Genomic DNA, 19,130 nt, shown 5'->3' with positions numbered 1-19,130 from the left:
TCAAATGCATAGCAATAGAACAAACAGGAGTCAGTATATAATGGAGACAGTCTCTGTTAGGATAGGAAGGTTCTAGAGGCTGGGCGGTGCTGTGGGGCTAGCACTGATTCATGCCACTGAACTCTGCCTTGCAGATGGTGCCAAGGGTTTTAATGTGGTGTGTATCTTACCACACTCAACAGTGTAACCCAGACCTGTTTGCTTGCTCCCTTCAAATGGTTTCTGCATTCACTGTCCTCCTTCTGTTCCCCATCCACTCTGAGAGTATATCATTGGCCTGTGGTTGTATCCAGGCAACCCCATGCTTAAATCTGCTGCAGTCCCCATGGAACACTGTATCCTGGGGCCTTGGTCCTCAGTGGAGAGGAGCAAGGCTAGCTCCGTCTCCCCAGCATCTCCCGGTGATGACTTCCCACCACCACCGCTGGCCCTGCTCTCAGGGTTCCTGGCTTTAGATACCCACCTTCATGTTGGCCACTGGCAATGAGCTCTTCAGACGGTATTTCCCATCCTTCTGGGGATGTGTGTAGAGGAGCGTGTCGTTCATCTGCAGAGAAGGCGCCCAGTCACACCAGTCCTAGGCCTGAAGGCTGCAGCAAGCTTTATACATAACAGGTCCCTGGGCCCTGGGGTGCAGGCACCTGGCAGTGCTTGGTGACACTCTGCCAAGGAGCCATTTTGTGAACCTATCACCACAATTCTGCTCCTACAGGGATGATCAAGGAGACTTTGGCCCATCTGCCAGGGCTCTGGAACCAAGTGTTAGAGCAGCTTTATGTATAACAGCCTCAAAGGGAAACAAACCAAATATCTTTGACAGCTGATAGATAAAGAACCCATGGTCCAGTCAGGCTGTGGAATTCCACACAACAACCCAAAGGAGCAGGCTGCCAGATTGTAGCCACATGGCCAAATCACAGGCATGCTGAAGGGGAAAAGCCAGGCACTGTACAGGCCGCCCATTGTCTTTATGTGAGGGTCCAACCCACGGTGACAGCAATCAAGCTAGTGAGTGCCTAGGTCACTTGGGAGTATGGAAGACTTATTGCCAGTGTTAGTGGAGCTTCCTGGAAGGGTTGCAAATGTTCTCAATCCTGATCCAAGTGGCAATTAATTATACAATGGTGTGCACTAGTCAACAAACTCCAACATGTCACTTAAGACTGCTGCATATGACTCTGTAAACAAAATAGTCAAGAAAGGAAGTAGGGGCTGGTGAGGTAGCCCATGCCTTTAATCCCAGCATTCAGGAGACAGAGGCAGGTGAATCTCTGGGAATTGGAAGCCAGCCTGGTCTACATGGCAAGTTCCCAGCCATCCAGGGCTACATAGCGAGAACATGCCTTAAAAAAAAAAGAAAGAAAAAAAAGAGAAAAAAAAAAAAGAAAAAAAAAAAAAGAAAAAGAAAAGAAAGAAAGCGAGGGCCAGTGGCATGGGTAAAAACAATTGCTGCCAAGACTGATGATAGGGACCCATGTGGTAGGAAAAGAAAACGGACACCCTCCCTGGCTTCAGGGTTTAATTGAGGCAGCCTGTTCAGGAAATACACAAGGCCCTTGGTGCAACACCCAGCCAATCCTTGAGCACAGCTGCTGTGACTTCTATTTTTCTCAGTGCCTGACCCTCTTCCACCCCCACTGATTCTTGTCTATTCCCAAGACCCTATCTACTTCATCTCATGGTTCTTGGCCGTTAAGTCTCTGCGTTTCCCTCCCATTACATTCTGAAGGCTGAGGACAAGGCTGTAAGTGATCTTTGGGCTCACGTCCCAGCACGGAGGTGTTGCTCAGTGAATGCTTCTAGCTCTTAGCTGCGCTACCACCACGCTACATAAAACTCTGGCAGTGTGAGGAGGCAGCTGAAGATGGCCCCACTGACAGTCACAAGAACAGCAGTGGGAGGCACAGGAGTCGGGAAACAGATACCTAGCAAACAGCAAGCCTACAATTTGGCTCTTGCGTGGGGGAGGGTGGTGGTGGTGGTGGTGGTGGTGGTCTCCTAATAGCCTCTGTGTTGAAGGTGTAGTCCACAAGATGGCACTGTTGGGAAGAATGGAACCCTCAGGGTGGGCGTGGGGGCCAGTGAGAGGAAGTTAGGTCATTGCAGAATGATCTTGAGGAGACTTTAGGAACCCAGCCCCTTCCTCTTCCTGTCTTTTGCTTCCTAGCCATGAGGCAAGCCATGCTTCTGCCTTGTTGTGCTACTTGGCCATAGACCGGGGGCCACCCCATTGATGACTGGTACCTCCAGAACTGGGAGGTGGATCCTGCCTTTCCTCTTTAAGGCCTATCTCAGACACTTACTCTAGAGGCAGGCAACACAGAAGGTGTAGTGTTTTTTGGAGCCTAGATTAGGGCAAAGAGCTACTTGTAGCATGAGACCCTGAGGTGGACATCGCTACTCCAAAGGTCTTAGATGCTCCGTAATGTTCAAAGTATGGCTGTGTGTCCTTAGACATGTCATGTACCCTCAGCTCACCTGCACAGAATGATGGACCAGAGGCACAACCTCGGGTACTCTCTGGGTCTTGGCCACTAATCTGCTGAGAGACCTGGTCAAATTGGTCCCCTCGCCCCTCCGCTGTCATCTACACCACAGAAATTGCCTGTGTGCAATTATAGTACCACAAGAAAGCCCTGGTTTGATCTATTTAAGGTAGGCATATCAGCTAATCACCTCAGCAGCAGCCCCTTCCCCCTCCCCCGGCCCTCAACCATTCAAATAACATATAAGCAGTGTTTTTTTGTTTTGTTTTGTTTTGTTTTGTTTTAAAAACTCAGTTTTACTTCCTAAAGACTGTCATCCCAGCTCCTCAGTTTGTCACCAAATGCTGGCCCTAGAAAGCCAACAGTGGGGCCTGCCTCATACCCAGAGCTTACCAGGAACAGGTGCCGGGGGTGTCGGCTTTTCCCTCTCACTCTCATCAGTGTCCCTTCCTTCAGGAACTCCTGTAGGGAGAGAAGCCAACCTCAGAAGCTTGGTGAGAAAGTCTGGGGAGGCTCTGTGTAGGAAGCAGTCACCATGGCTGCCAGAGTATCCAGAGGGACAGCTTATAGAGACTCCAGGCCCAGGAAGCCAAGCCAGGCAGGCCGACCTTCTTGTAGTGTTTTCACACAGCACCAAGATCAACACTGTTCTGGCCTACCAAGTAGGAGTCCCAGCTATGAGTCCCTCTCTAAACAACACCACAAAGGCTCTACTCAGAACGTGGCCTTTGAAGGTTTGCTGAACAGCTGGGCCTGTGGATAGTCACTCCAGCCCCATGCTTCTGAAGGGTGCAAACACAGGCTTAGTAAGGATTTCAGAGCCTGGGATCTCAGTCAGAAACACATGTGAGATTTCACAGAATCCTAAACTAGCACCATCCTGCCGATGTGGCCCAATCCCTCATTCCAACTGGCAGTGATCACATGTTTTGCTATTTTCTGAGATGACTTGTATGTTTCCCATCTGGAAGCTAAAAAGCAAATCAATCAATCTCTCTCCAGCCCCTCCCTTTCTGGGCACAGAACCCAGGGCCTTGCACATGCTAAGCATGTGCTCCACTCCCGCGTGTCACCCAGCCCCTGTTTTGTCAAGAATGCTATTTTAATGCTGCTTTCTTGGGGCTTGCCTTTGAGCTGCTCTCATCTCTGCTTCCCTGGCAACTTGGAACTAAAAACACTTGATACATTTTTTTTCCCCCCTCACTGGAGAGCTACCCCAGGGCAGCTACGGTGAACAGAACTGACTGGCACTGTTTCTTTAAGTGCCCCGAGAGGGCATCATGCAAGGAGGGGTGCAGACAAGCTCCAGGGTGGTGCACCATATCCCCCACCCCTCCTACGCAGCACCTGCAGCCAGACCCGTCTGGGGCCAGCCCAGCCGAACAATGGGCTTATCAGAGTCAAACTGGCCCACGTTCTTGCCCAGGCAGCACTCACCCTTCCTGGCTGGAGGAGGTCCCCTTGGCCCCGCACACTATACTCAATGTGGACCAGCTTCTGCAGGTTTTCCTGTGGGCAGCAACAGGAGAAAGTTACCCCTCCACTCCCTCACCTGGCACTGTGTATCCTCTGTAAAGAGGACATTGCTTCCACTCCAGAGGAGGAAAACGGAGCTCAGAAAAGACCAGTCTAAATCCAAGCTCCTAGAAATGGCAGGCAGCATGGGGTCTTCAGCCTGGGCTTTCCCAGTGATGAAAGATGATGGGACCGGCATACTTTGGGCCACATTAGGAGGATGGGGAGGCTGGCAGATGAAGTTAACAAGAATGTAGGGCCAGCGAGAGATGGTTCAGTGGGTAAAGGCACTTGCTGCCAAGCCTGATGACCTGAGTTCAATCTCCTAGAACCCACTTGGTGGAAAAAGAGAACTGACTGCTCTGACCTTCCAATGTATGAACACAATAAATGTAAAAAGGTTATTTTTTTTAAGAGAAGGTAGTTGAAATGTCTTTGAGTTTGTGAAGGTCAAGCGTGGGCTGGTAACACAATCTAGGGTAGTGAAGCTATGGACACTATGGATAGGATCTTACTTGGAAGCTCTCATCCAGGTGTCTATCAGGCACTGAGGGCACACGGAGCCAGACTCCTGTGAAATGCCAGTGAACAAGCTGAATATAAGGTTTCGGCACTGGGGAGGCCAGAAGTCCACCAGCCTCTCAGGCAAAGACTATGCCAGAGAATGGGCAAAAAGCTGCTCAAGGCCAGCCTCAGGCCACAAAGCACTAGGCAACCAGACATGCCCTCCCTCAGAAGAGACATGCATGGGGAGAGGACCTTCCTGCCTTCAGAGATTTCTGGAAACAAAGAGTAGAACTGAACGTGAGAGGAAACTCAGCCCTGAGAGCCCTGCAGACACATGAGACCTGGAGGGAGATGAGGCTGACAAGGATGGAAGTCAGACTAGTTCCTAGACCTAGCATAACCTATGACTGCACTGAACCAACTGACCACTCTCCCCACACCCCACAAAACAGCACAATCAAAACAAGATGCAAATGCTGCTTCTCTTAGCCTCCACAGAGCTTATATTCATAGTGCCTGGTATTCGACCAAAAGTCACAAGAACACTTCGGTTGCAGGGCACTGGAAAAAACCCAAGCTGGAACTAACCTGAAAATTTCCTCCTGCATGGCTAGTTTTCATAGGGTTATGGATGCTGCCAGGGGAGAAAAGCCATCAGTAGTATTACTCAGACATGAACTCTGCATGCTACAATACTGACTTCCTAGGCAAGATGTGCCCACTGGTGTAATAGTGGCATGAAGGCTATGGAAGTAGCCAGTCACTCTTAGATTGAATTTCCACAGGAGGGAAGCCTTGTCTGTCACTGTAATCCTAGTCAAAAGCCCATGTTTTTTTGTTTTGGTAGTCCCTAGGAGGAAACCCACTACTGTGGCCTTGATAAGTGGACATATTGTCAAAGTGCAGTCTAAATATTTATGTTAATATATATAGATCAGTGCTGCCCTCAGTTTTGGTCAGAGAAGCTTCTCTCTCCAATGGTCAGATTCCTAACTGGCAACATGCTGAGTAAAAATGATGACTGAGTATTCAGCTATGCATGAAAGATTTTTAAAAAGACTCCTTTATTTATTATTATATATACAGTGCTCTGGCTGCATGTACACCTGCAGGCCAGAAGAGGGCATCAGATATGTTATAGATGGCTGTGAGCCACCATGTGGTTGCTGGGAATTGAACTCAGGACCTCTGGAGGAACAGTTAGTGCCCTTAACCTCTGAGCCATCTCTCCAGCCCTATACATGGAAGATTTACATCCACCCTTTTCTCTTAAAGCCCAGAGAACTCTATGGAAGCAGGTGGGGGTGGGGTGGCGGGGGCAGAAAGAAGATAAGACCAGGATAATGGAGAGGATTGCTGTGAAATGTCATCTTCTAGATATGACATGACCCTTGCATCCATCACCTCACAGCAGCTATGGTCACCTGCCTAAGGCCTGTCTAATATCAAGCCAACAAGATCAGCCATCGTCTATCAGGCAGAAGTAATTGGATTTGGTAAGCTACAATGATAGTAAAAGGACACAAAGGGAGATATATATTGGGGGAGTATTAGAAGGGAGCTTGGGGTAGATATAATCAAAATACATTCTTCTGTGTATGAACTTATCAGTTAACAAATAAAGATAGCCTTTTTTTTTTTTTTTAAAGAAAAAAAATCATGAGAGTACACATTTAAAAGCAAGTCAGGTTGGGGGTGGGCGGGCTGGGAAGGCTCAGCAGAGGACACAGGCTGCTCTTCCAAAGGACCTGGGTTTGATTCCTTGTGCCCATGCGTCGGCTACAACCATCTGTAACTCCAGCTCTAGGGGATCCAATGCTTCTACGAGCTCCAGGCACATATGTGGCACACAAACTTACATGCAGGGAAACACCCATATACATAGAATAATAAAATAACGAAAGTTTAAGAATACCAAACTGGGGAGACAAACCCAAATACTTTTTTTTTTTTTCAGGAAGAAAGCACTCCACACATACAGAACAGGTGACAGGTGTTGACGCTCTGTGCCAAGGACCACAGCAACTATCATGCCAGAGGGGCTGGTGCAAAGGGAGACAACTTCAGCAAGGCTGTTGACTGTACAGAGGAGCTCAGGGAAATCAAACACAAAAACACACAACTCACAACAGCAGACGTGAAGACTTCCTAGGCTTGGCTATGAGCTGAACAAAACTGAGGTAAAGGAAAAGCGAGAGAACATGATGACAGATCACTAACACACAGAGTGAAAACAGAGGTGCTGAGAAGACAGACGGCTAAGTGGCTAAAGCGCTTGCCATGAATGCAAACACGAAGATCCAAGTGCAACCCCCCCAACCCATGTAAGAGCCTGGGTGTGGCACCTATCATTCCATCACTGGGGAAGTAGGTACTGGCCCACCAGTCTAGCTGAATCAATGCGCTCCAGGGCCAGTTAGAGACTGTCTTAAAAAATAAAGTGGGTCACCAGGCAGGTGTGGTAGCACGTGCCTTTAATCCTAGCACTTGGGAGGCAGAATCAGCCTGGGCCACATAGTGAGCCCTAGGACAGCCAGAGCTATGTAAAGTGACCCTGTCTGAAAAAAACAGGTAGAGGCCTACTATGCAAAATGAAACCCATACCTGGCACCATCACTTGGGTCAAAACCCATGGCTAGACAGGTCGTAGGCCCTAGCGGGGAACCTACCACTGTCATTCTGCCAAATGAACATCATATTAAACTGATGCCTAATGACTCATTGTTATAAGATCAGTGTATCTCTTGACCTTCACCAGAGAAGCTTCTTTTAGCAGTAGATACCCACAATTGGCCAGGGTAGAGAATAAGAGGCTGCAGGATGCTCAGCCCTAAGTAGGACACCTATATCACACTTCTGCCTCCCAAGGCCCAGGGATCAGTACGGAAGAAAAGCCAAGAAAACCGTGAGAGCCAGAAGCAGTGGATGGCTACAGGAAAGCTGCATTTTCCAGACTCAGCAGGGCAGCTGCACAGATGAACTCATGCCAGTTGTGACATATGTGTGTGAACCCCCCCCCCCCCACCAAGCCAGCATGGAGAGAGGGAAGATGGGCCTGAAGTCCAGCTGCTAACTGAGGAGCTACTGACAACTCATGGCTGCGGGTGGAGGGAGAGTCAGTTTTCTTTAAGGATGTGATCTCCAGTATGTCCACCACGTTCCAGTGGAAAGACACATACTTGAGAGTTTATGTATTGGCAGCACTAATTGAGCTGGATCGAAGTGGAGGAGGGAGGAAGGGAGGGAGGGAGGGAGGGAGAGAGAGAAAGAGAGAGAGAGAGAGAGAGAGAGAGAGAACACAAAATAGGGAGGGGAAAGGGTTGGCTCTGAGGAAAGAGGTTTAATATTATTAGAATACACTGTATAAAATCCTCAAAAAACTAATTAAAAAAGAAAAAAGAAAGGTGGAGAGCAATTGAGGAAGATACCAACATTGACCTCCATATACATACATAAAAAAGAGAGAAAGAAGGGGAGGGGGAGACGGAATGAATGAGAGTTGGGGGTGGGTGGAAATACAGCATCCAAGAGACCTTTCCAAAATAAATGAATGACCAACAATGCCCAGATCCAAGCAGGAAGCTGGTGATAGACAGTCCCAACACAGCCCATTCCCCTTACATCCTTCCCCAAATCAAACCAATAGAGAACTTCTCTTATTTATTTATTTATTTATTCTTTGAAACAGACTCTTGCTATATAGCTCAGGCCTTGAACTTGTAGCCATCCTCCTGTCTCATCCTCTTGACCTCTGGGATTATATGCATGTGCTACCATGCTCAGCTAACAGAGAAGATACCACAGGCACTAATAAGAGGAAGACACACAAACAACACAGAGGGCAAACATAAGCATCATCACAGCATTCTTAGCAGAGACTGTGTGTGTCAGAAGACAACGGTGTGTCACCTTCAAGTAACAGAGAGAAAAAGATGGACCAAACCAGCCTTTAATACCCAGGACAAATATCTTTCAAAAGTGAAAGTATGCAGATATAAGTCCCCTGGAGGGGGAGACCTGGTGGCACTCAGAGGAAGGACAGCAGGTTACCGAGAAGAGACTTGATACCCTATGAGCACATACAGGGGGAGGTAATCCCCCTCAGGCACTGTCATAGGGGAGGGGAATAAGGGGAAAAGGGGAGGGAGGGAAGAATGGGAGTACACAAGGATGGGATAACCATTGAGATGTAACAAGAATAAATTAATAATAAAAAATTTTTTAAAAGTGAAAGTAAATCGCATAATTAACTACATGGGAGATGGAGGGTGGGAGGCAGGTTCTCTCTTGAGGAGCGAGGGCTTCTTGATAAATAAGTTGAGCAGCTAGAACTATCCGGGTGATTCAAGTAGCTAGACTGGCTAGGTATGGGAAATGTCACCCATGTGTCTACACACAGGTCGGTAGATGGCCATCTTTTTTCTTCACTCTTCAATCAGGAGTGCCCAAGAGAAACGAGGACCTGTGTCACAGTACGCTTTGGGCCTAGAGTTTGGAAACCAAACTCTAGTTCTTTCTCATCCAGGGAACCTTGGAGAGATGGTCTATTCTAAAACAGGGCAGGTCATAAAACCAAAGAGCCTAGAGAGTCCTAAAGTGCTGGGTACCGAGGGGGTGCTCAAAACTAACTAACTAACTAACTAACTAACTAACTAACTAACTAACTAACTAACTAACTAACCCCTCAAAGGAGGTGCACAGTTCAGCCGGAAGAGCACTCTACAACAATTCTTGCCAAAGGAATTCTTCCATTTCTAATATTGTGGGTTTAAAAAAATGTTTTACTTTGACTCTTCTCTATTTCGAGAAGTAAATAAATCAATGTGGGCTAAAATAAATATCCACAAATTGGTACTGACATAAATGATTGGCCTGCACCCATCATTGAGGGGGGAAAAGGCATCTCCTACAAATGATTCCAGAGCAATTTGGAGGCCATAAGCGTAAAAGAAGAGGAGACAGGTCTCTCTGTACTACTAAAGTGTGGGCTGTGCACAGTGTTCCTTCAGAGACTGAGAAAAGCAGGGAACACATAAACTCTGACATGTTACCAGGGTCACATAATGCCACAAGATGGAATCCCACCTTTGTGATCTCCTTCCATGTACCCACAAATCTTGTCTCATAATATATCAAATTCCAACAGTGGGAACCTGCAGTATACCTGGCCATGCTCCATCAAAACCCTCAAAGTCAGGGAATGTCTGAGAAACAGGCTCCAAAGGGAGACTTCAAAGATGTAATGACCAAAGGGATGGACTCTGGAACAGGATATTGGGCCTGTGAGAGTTATGGGTAATAATGTCATTTTCGAACTGGCTCTTAACACAACCAGGGTTCCATGTTAATAGAAGACATTAACAATAGAGAAACAGTAGAACATCTGGGAACCCTTGGCACTATCTGTAAGTTCTTCTGTAACTTAAAAATTGTTCTAAAAGATAAAATATGTTCAGGAAAAATGTTGGGTTCCAGGGGCTGGGTAGGGGGTAGTGTTTAAGGGGGATACAGGTGTAGTCTGGGTAGATGAAGACATTTGGGAGACGGGCTGTGTGACAGCTGCATAGTTAGAGATGAGCTAAGGGCTGGGAGAGGTAGCGTAGGCCTTTAATCCCAGCACATGGGAGGCAGACGCAGGAAGATCTCTGTCTCAGAACAAAACACAGCCGCAGCAGCAATCACAGCGACGGGCTAAGGCTAAGAATGGACGTCTCTGCAAATACTGCATCCTGATGGTTGATGAGTGTATGTAAAAATCCTCAATGTCAATCACTCATTATTGGGAAATACTAACCAGACCCATGAGTGCTAGTGAGGGTGTGGGAACCAGGATGGAATGCCAGCAAGTTACACCTTACAGCATTAGTATGGAATCTCCTGGAAGCACTGAAACTACTGTATGATCCAGCAATCCTCCTGGATGTGTCAAAAGGAATCAGTGCAGTCATGTCACAGATATCCACACTCACGCCCCTCATTACTACAGCATGGCTCTCAACGGCAAAGAGGTGGAAGCATGCATGCCTGTCTACACATGAGTAGAAAACTCCACCCGTACACACAGTGGCATTATGATTCAGCTCGAAAAAGAACAAAATCCTGCCATTTTAAACAAGAAAAGGACCCGGAGATCACTACATTAAATGAAATAAGCTGGGCACAGAGAGACAAGCACCTCCTGGTCTCCAGTGTGGTCTGCAGGGGAAGATGGTCTCGACGGAGGTGAGTGCAGAAATGGCTGCCAGACAGCAGGGAGCTGGAGTGGGTCGGGAGGGTGTTGCTCATTGGGAACTGAGCCACAGTTAGACCGGGGCAGACAGCACTGTTGAGCTACTGTATCATATGGTGACTGAGGGGACACTGGTACCCTGCGCTCAAGACACCTACAAAGGAAGAAGCACTACGCCATGAGAAAATGCCAAGTGCAAGGAGGTAGGGGTGTGCAGCCTGATTAGATATCGTCCAGTGGGCATGGGGCAACATCACACAGTGATCCTTAACAGGTGCTCTGCTCATGTTTTTATGCACCACTTAAAAATAAATTTAGGTTTAAAAGATACTGGGTTCCAATCTAACTATCTCACCCACATCAAAGTTAAATGCGGCAGCCATGTGACCAAAGCCTCAATTCTGCACCATCACTGTCCCTTCCAGGAAGCCTCCCTGCCCTTGAAGTCTGTAAGTATTCCCAAACTCTGAAAGTAACACACAATCACCGAAGCTTTGTAAACAGGGTAGCGGTGCCATTAGGTGTATTGATTCTAATATTAACGTGACTCTGGAAGCTGGATAAAAATGGATGTACAGGGCTGGTCTAGAGCCAGAAGGGACCCAAAGGCTCCCCCAAGAAGGAGGTGATGAGGCCCAGTCTGATGGTGACAGAGATTCAGCCTAGGCTCTGAGCTCAGCTCTGAGTCAGGCTTATCTGAGACCCATGACTGTGTCACAAGCAGATCCCACGACCAGACAAGCAAGCACCGGGGTGGTCTCACCTGAAGCACATTGCCTGCCTCTCACCATAGCATTCACCTCACCTTGAGAGAGCCGAGGGATGGCTGCCTCATCCCTCTTCTGGGTAGTGAGGAGGGGAGACATGTTCATGTCAACTTAGAGGCAGGACTTCCTGAAGCAGGATGTGGAGAACACTGCCAGTTGCTATAGCGACAGGGCCCTGGCCCCAAAGCACCTCTCTTTCAGCTGCACTGAGGAAGCCTCACTGTATTCACAGGATGCCAAAGCGGCAAAGTGTGAGGTGTAGCACCAGATGACTGTGACAGCTCCTAGAAGCAGCTCCCGAAACTGACCTGCGTTTTCAAGCCTGTTACATTCAGCTTCCTACCCTAGGCAGCTCTATCCTCTGTTCCCAGATCTAGTCCTACCAGCCACACTGGAGGACAAAACGCAACTGATGTACCCTAGATATCCAACCCCCAGCCTCTGCCCAGGCCCTTTCTTCCTTGTCTTCTCATCTACACGCACATGCTTGCAGAGCACGCCACGGCATATCCTTTCATCAGAAGTGATGCTACCTCCTGTAGCCTTACCTTTGGGACACTCTATCCTCTGAACCCTCAGCCCCTCCTCTCTAGCTAACCATAACTATGGTTACTTACATCCATGGTCACTGCTCTGCTGAGCTCAAGGCCTGACTTATAGGCAGCAGCCCCAGATTCCATTTCCTACTCTGTGCGTGTTCGCTGTGTGTCTTCTTTAGGAAAGCTGCTGAGCCATACCTTGGCACGCATACCACTATTATCCCCTTCTCTGCCAGTGAAAGACGTGACTAATGGATTGCTGAATTCTCCCAGTAGGTGAGGACTTGGCCTTGGGCTAATTCTTATTTATTTATCTTGCAAACAGTGTTTTACCTGCATGTAGGCCCACATGCCAGAAGCATCAGATCTCATAGATGGTTGTGAGCCACCATGTGGTTTGTGGGAATTGAACTCAGGACCTTTGGAAGAACAGCCAGTGCTCTAACCTCTCCAGCCCTTGGACTCATTTGCAACATACAGCTTAGGGTGGTAAACAGCCTGATGAATATGTGGATACAGGTGACTATAAAAAAAACTACTCAGGTAGAGCTGGGGTGTGGAAGAAAGCCTACCATCCTCAGGAGAAACCAGAAAACAGCCAACCAGTGTCTGACAAACAGGACACACGCTGGTCATAAACAGATGGGCACCCAGATCTCAGGCTAGAATCAGTGGACCAGTGATTCTAACTGTGTGGGTGTAATTTATTAAGAACTGACTGGGGTAGGAGGTGTCCCTAGGAGCATGTCAATTACTGAGGACCATAAAAAGTGGCGCTGTTTATCAAGTCTGTACACGTCTATAACCCCTCACAGTTCAAATGGGAAATCAGAGTCTCAAAAAGGGACACAGGGGACCTAAGGTCATACAACAAGTGTCAGGCTAGAGCCCAAGGCTCTTTGTAGAGCCCCAGGAGACAGACAGTGGGGTAGCACAAGGCAGATGAGCAGGGTGAAGCAGGTTCCGGAGCCTCCACCCTGGAGAAGAAGCCAGTGGCTGGACTTACCCCTTGCTCCATGCTTTCGTTGGCACGGTCTGTCACTTTGGAGATGAGAGTCAGAGCGCCTGGGGAGGAAAGGACAGATGGAGCTTTATGAAGGCTAGTCCAGCTTCCACTGCCCTCAGCCCTTCTCTCTCTGTCTCTTCTGTGGTGGCACCAGTTTTTCTCACTACAGTATCAAGTCATGAGCCTCACCTCAGCTCTTCCAGGACTGCCTCAGTTTCCCTGGCTGCTGACTATGTTACAGTGGGTCAACACTGGTGTGCACTGAGGCACCAGCCCAGGAGGGAGGATGGTATGGTTAAGGCAGCAGCAGGCATCTTAAAGAAAGCATCCTTCTTAGCTCACCCAACGCTGTGACCTTCTCTTCCTCTGCTGGCAAGAGGCCCCAGGCTCCCACAGCTAAGGATGGTAGAGGTCATCTCAAGAGCCTTGAGGGGTCTCTAGCAGATACCCTAGAGGTGTCATATGCAGACAGCTGAGCCTGCCCCATGTCTACAGTGGATGCTCGTGTAGACTTGAGGGCTGGTGGATAGGAGACAAAACAAGGAGGTGTCCCCTCCTCCAGGGTGTCTCCAGACTTACTCTGAGTGTTGTCATACTCGGCTGAGTCTGGGCACAGGTTGTTTAAATAGTCTGGAGGGAAAGAAAGAGAGAGAGAGAACAGTCAGTTGGACCTGTAAGGCAGCCTCCTGTCCTCCACGGTGACCTCCCCTCCATAGACAGGGAAGAGCTCCACAGAAATGGGGTGTCCACCTTTTCACTACATCAGCCCACCCCATGACTAGGACCCTCTTAGCATCCTGGCCACCACTACCAGTCACTCACTCATTCAACTCCCATCTATTTATGATCTGCTGTGTCCCTGATACGGCTATACCTCTGGGATACAGGCACCAGAAAGTACCTCTATTGTTTTCTGGTTACAAGACATGATAAGTCACAGAGTGTTATATTACAGTGTAACTATACTATACTACAGTGGGTCCACACTGGTAGGTACTGAGGCACCCACCCAGGAGAGAGCAGACATCTTAAACAAAGCATCCTTCTTAGTTCACCCAATTCTGTGACCTTCTCTTCCTCTGTTGGTCAGAGTCCTCACGTTCCCACAACTAAGGATGGTAGAGGTCATCTCAAGAACCTTGAGGGGTCTCTGGCAGATATCCCAGAGGTGTCATATGCAGACAGCTGGACCTGATCCATGTCTATATTACAGGGAGGAGGTACTACCCCCCCAACACAGCCCTTAACCCTGTTACCTACCCTCTGCTTTGCTCCTTGAAGTCTCGCCATACAGGCAGGCGTGCTATCCCTTGAACATATGGAGCTTGTTCATACCCTTGGTCCTCTCTATTTGTTATCTCTTCTAGAGCTTCACACAGCTCATGTCCTTTCTTTGCTCAGATCTTTGTTCCATGTCACCTCCTTGAAGGGGTCTTCTCTGCTGTATCTAACACATCAGCCCCTTTTCCTAATCCTGTTAACCACTTGCCTTTTCTGTGGCATTCTCACGGATATTACATATTCATATATTTGAATATATTTGCGTACTTAAATATAAAATCATTGATACTGGGGATGGACATATGCTAAGCCTTATCATAGTATCTGTCTCTCCATTTGAACTGTCACTTGCTGTCTGTTTCATTTGCTGCCATTGCCAGCATCCAGCACAGGGCTGGTACTTAGGCAGCACACAATGGATATCCCCTGAGTTGAAGGAGTAGATTCTTCAGACCTCAACCGCAGCACAATTTCTTTGTGACTCCTGAAACTGCATGTACCCTGCTCCACAGCGTGTCAGAAAGACTCCCATGGGAGCCTCAGAAACAGCATAGGGACTGAGTGTATGTGGGAGGCTGTGGGTAGTGAGTGTGGAACTCAGCAAAGAGTCAGGGGTGTCTCTAGGGCAGAGAGGGAAGGGAAGAGGGGGGCCTAGATCTGGGCCCTGGGAGGTCACTGTGGTGGTTTGAATGAGAATGCCCCTCATTGGCTTGCATGTTTGAATGCTTAGTAACCAAGGATTGGGCACTATTTGAAAGGATTAGCAGGATTCCAAGGTGTGGCCTTGACGGAGGAAGTGTGTTGTTGGAGGTGGGCTTTGATGGTTCAAAAGTCCATACTAGGCCAAGAGTCTCTCTCTCTGTCTCTCTGTCTGTCTGTCTGTCTCTTTGTCTGTCCCCCTGCCTGCCTGCCTGCCTGCCTGCAGATCAGTCACTGGCTCTCACCTATTTCACCACCATGTCTGCTGTGCTTGCCCCATGCTTCCTGCTACGATGATAATGGACTAAGTCTCTGAAACTGTAAGCCAGCCCCCAGTGAAATGCGTTCTCTTATTAAGAGTTGCCTGGGCCATGGTGCCTCTTCACAGCGATAGAACAGTGACTAAGACAGTTACACATTGGTATGCCAAAGAGAAGAGGCAGCCAGAGTGGGAAGGGGGCAGAAGGCAGGAGGGAGGCTGAAGAACATGCCACAGAGCTGAGAAGGACAGGCCTAAAGAAGTAGCATATGGCGCTAGAGAGATGGCTCAGCGGTTAAGAGCACTGACTGCTCTTCCAGAGGTCATGAGTTCAATCCCCAGCAACCACATGGAGGCTCACAACCATCTATAATGTGATCTGATGCCCTTTTCTCTACATGCAGGCAGAGTGCTGTATACATAAAAAAAAAAAAAAAAGTAGCATCCAGCAAGGCTACAGTGGTGTCAGCAGGCCTGAGGCGGAAGACATCTACTCTTCTCACCTAGGAAGACAGCTTTTGCAAGATGTTAGCTGATTTAGGAAATGCAGTGAGAGTGTCACTAGGTTTCTGTGTTTGGGGACAGGAGGAGCCACTGAAGCAAGGTTTCCTAGGTGGCGGGAGGGTGGCGACTGTGGCGGCGGTGGTGTATGGGAATCTGTGGGGCCCTGCAGGTCTGGAGCCGGGGCATCTCCCCACACATGTTTACACACATGAAGTGAAGTCCTCAATCCCATGTTACCCGCCTTAATCCACCTGGGCGCAAATGGCTCACCAGTGAGCAACACCTGGTACTGGAAGAGGCGCTGGACTACGCGCAGCATACGATGCTTCACGCTCTGGCCACTCCCTTGCGAACTCTGCTGCTTTGGAGACAGGAGGAGAGAAGCCGTCAGGGACCCCCCCTTGACCCCCCCATGGGCCCACTTCGTCCTGCTTTCTGACCAGTCACAATCTCCCACATTGTTGGACCCCAGGCTGTCTTCCACCAGGAAGCCCTCTTGGACCATCTCTCTGGATTCATGGTCATGCCTGGAAATACTTCTCCGAGGCCATATTCTTCCCCAACATTTACAACAGAGGAAAGCTCCCCTTTGCCCTCCCGGGACCTAGGTTTCCAGTCTGTGACCAGTGCTGACCATTTCCTTGATTATGCTATGCCTGGGCCCCTGCTTGGTTGACAGAGATGGGAGAACTAGTTCTAAGACTCTTCCTGTAGCCTAGCCACCCACCATCCAGCAAGGGCCATTCTGTTCTCGGCTCCCCTCCTGTTGGGTGGGCCTTCTAGCTCCCAGTAGGTATCCCCATCTGCTACCCAGCTCAGTTTTCTCATATGTCTCATTTACTTCTCTCAAGTCTCTCCATGTCCCCCTGCCCAGGCCCCGCTACATCCTTACAGCATGGTGTCTAAAGACCTAGGGACCCACCTCAAATTCCCGGACGGTGGTGGCCAGCCGGGGTGAGAGCAGGCAGCTCTCAGCAAGCAGCCCCAGGAACTTGTCGAACTGCAGGATGTGTGTGGCGTGATGTTCAAACTCCTGCTCATGGGCCAGAAAGATGTCAGCCACCTGCTGCTGGCTCTCCCCACTGCTAGGAAGAGGACAGGCAGTGAGAAGTCAGCCTTGGGACAAGCAATGGGTGAGAGGAGGGGTTCTAGAGGCTGTTTCACTTGGGGTACACAACTTACCACCTCTTGCTGGGCTCCCTGTTTGTCATCCGGAGGCAACATTTTGTATTTGTGGAGGGTTTTGTCTGTCCCCCCCCCCTACCCCTAGGTGGCATAAGTGGGGTGTGGGACCCCAGGCTGCTCACCAATCCCCCAGCCTCTGCTCCAGGTTCTCCAGGATGCCCTGGTGAAGGTCACAGATAGCTGGGAGCTCCCGCAGGCCCTGCCGCAGCTCCTCCTGGGCCAGTGGCTCTCTGCCCTCTTGCTCTATGTTCTCCAAGGCCCTCAGGACAGCTCCATGGAAATCCTGCAACCCCAGAGGCCTGTTACGCACAGGGCAGGGAGGGCCCTTGAGGCTCCAGAGCCCTGACCTGTACAGAGGCAGCTGCAAGAGCTGAGGCCATTGTCATTGGCTGTACACTGGCACCTGTGGACCAGAAAGGCTACCTTGTACCCACGTTGTTACAGGGGTGTCTTTGCTATTGTTCACACAGAGTGGTGCCATTGCCATGGTGACTTGACTGGTACCCCTCTTTTACAAGACAGGGAATCAGTCAGTGATTCCTTCTCTAAGGAAACACAAAGTCCTTGCTTTCTATTGTCCACCTTGGAAGAAGCTCAGGTGCTAAGCTGTTTCAGAAAAGAGCTTTAAAATGCCATGGCAGGACCAATGAGATTGCTTAGTGGCTTAAGTCATTGGTGGCCAAGCATGACGAGTTCAATTCCTGAGACCCACAGATTGGGAGAAGAAAACAGACTTTCATTAGTTTCCATCAAATCTTCACATGTGTACAATGGCATGAATGAGTATGCACACACACACTCAAACACTCAGACACATACAAATATACACACAAATATTATTTTAAAAAGTTAAAAATAAACGACACAGTAGATCTGAAGTTCAAGGTTGTCTTGGGCTACATAGAGTTTGAGGCCAGTTTAGGCTACAAGGGGCCCAACAAACACTCATTTTTAAAAAAAGAAAGAAAATGAAAAGTCACAGCAGGTGCCTGTGACCCCAAAGTGCATGAGAACCAAAGTGGAAACTCACAGAGGCGAACGAGAGGTCTGTACAGACACCAGTGCATGGGCCTACTTCTGACTTCTCTTCTGGTCTAGTCCAAGGTAAGGAGCCTGACACTCACCTTCGTCACTTTCTCCCCTTGCTCAGCACACAGGCATTAGCTCACAGCCTCGTAAGAAAGAGTGGGCAGAGGGAAACTCATAGCTTTTCTCAAAGGACATTGTAGAGGAATTGTAGTTCAGCAACCTGGCTGCTCTGGCAAGGGATCATGTCCAAAGACCTTCTAGGTCTATGTGATCCAGCTGAAATGCAGACACACTCTGGGTTACAGTATGATCTGGCTGAAATACAGACACGCCCTTAGTACCTTTAGTCCCAAACAATGAAGGTAAGGTTAGCTTATAGAAGGAAGCAGCCATGTTTTACGGTGACGTCTAATTGAGGGGCAGACAAAGTGATGAATCAGAGAAAGATTTGACAGAATGAGTTAGAGATAAAATATGCCTAATCCTCACAAGAACAGGACAGGAAAGAGAGGCTACTTAAGAGCAGCGATGGAGCAAAAAGAGAGTTTTTACTGAGTATTTCTTACCAGGACAGTTTTACAGAGAGAGGTTGCAGAGAGAACAAGCTAGACACAGTCAAAGGCAGAATGAGCCAGAGAATGAGAAGAAGTTAGATTATCACCAGAACTAGTTTGAGGCTAAGCAAAGCAATTAAGTCAGAAGCGAAGAGAAATCAGTTTGAGTCAGTCCGCTTGGAGAGGAGTTTGAACAGCTGAGTTGAAACAGCCAGCGAGAGTTCAGAAAGACCTAGAAAGGCTTGGGAATAGCTCTCATATCATCTCTTCTTTTGAGGAAATAAAAACATTTACAGGGCATGGCTAAAACATTATTTTAGCATTAGCTGCTTATATCTCTTGCCACGTATGACTGGAGGACCAGGCTTTGTCACCTGTTCTAGTTTGCTTTCTATTACTGTGATAGAATCATGACCAAAAGCGACTTGAGGAGGAAAGGGTTTCTTTCAACTTACAGCTTACAGTCCATCATCTAGAAAAGTTAAGGCAGGAACTCAGAGAAGACACGTGGAGGTACAAACTGGAGCAGAGGCCATAGAGGAATGATGCTTATTTTCTTGCTCCTCATGG

The 19,130-nt window shown here is 48.6% G+C and overlaps 1 protein-coding gene across 1 annotated transcript in view; it reads right to left on the bottom strand.

Moving 5' to 3' along the window:
• Positions 1 to 19,130, bottom strand: part of Fgd5 (FYVE, RhoGEF and PH domain containing 5) — a 100,306-nt gene that overhangs the window by 10,745 nt on the left and 70,431 nt on the right. Inside the window, exons 6-13 of the mRNA XM_051154927.1 lie at positions 17,100 to 17,260; positions 16,715 to 16,874; positions 16,063 to 16,150; positions 13,629 to 13,679; positions 13,050 to 13,108; positions 3,924 to 3,995; positions 2,880 to 2,948; positions 464 to 547 (exon numbers count right to left, since the gene is read on the bottom strand). Coding sequence (XP_051010884.1) covers positions 464 to 547; positions 2,880 to 2,948; positions 3,924 to 3,995; positions 13,050 to 13,108; positions 13,629 to 13,679; positions 16,063 to 16,150; positions 16,715 to 16,874; positions 17,100 to 17,260 — 744 coding nt within the window. The remainder of the gene's footprint in view (positions 1 to 463; positions 548 to 2,879; positions 2,949 to 3,923; positions 3,996 to 13,049; positions 13,109 to 13,628; positions 13,680 to 16,062; positions 16,151 to 16,714; positions 16,875 to 17,099; positions 17,261 to 19,130) is intronic.

Source organism: Acomys russatus, chromosome 13 (genome assembly GCF_903995435.1).
Source record: "Acomys russatus chromosome 13, mAcoRus1.1, whole genome shotgun sequence".
NCBI lineage: Eukaryota > Metazoa > Chordata > Mammalia > Rodentia > Muridae > Acomys > Acomys russatus.
Note: the sequence above shows the minus strand (reverse complement) of the source record. Positions and strands in the feature narration are given on the sequence as shown.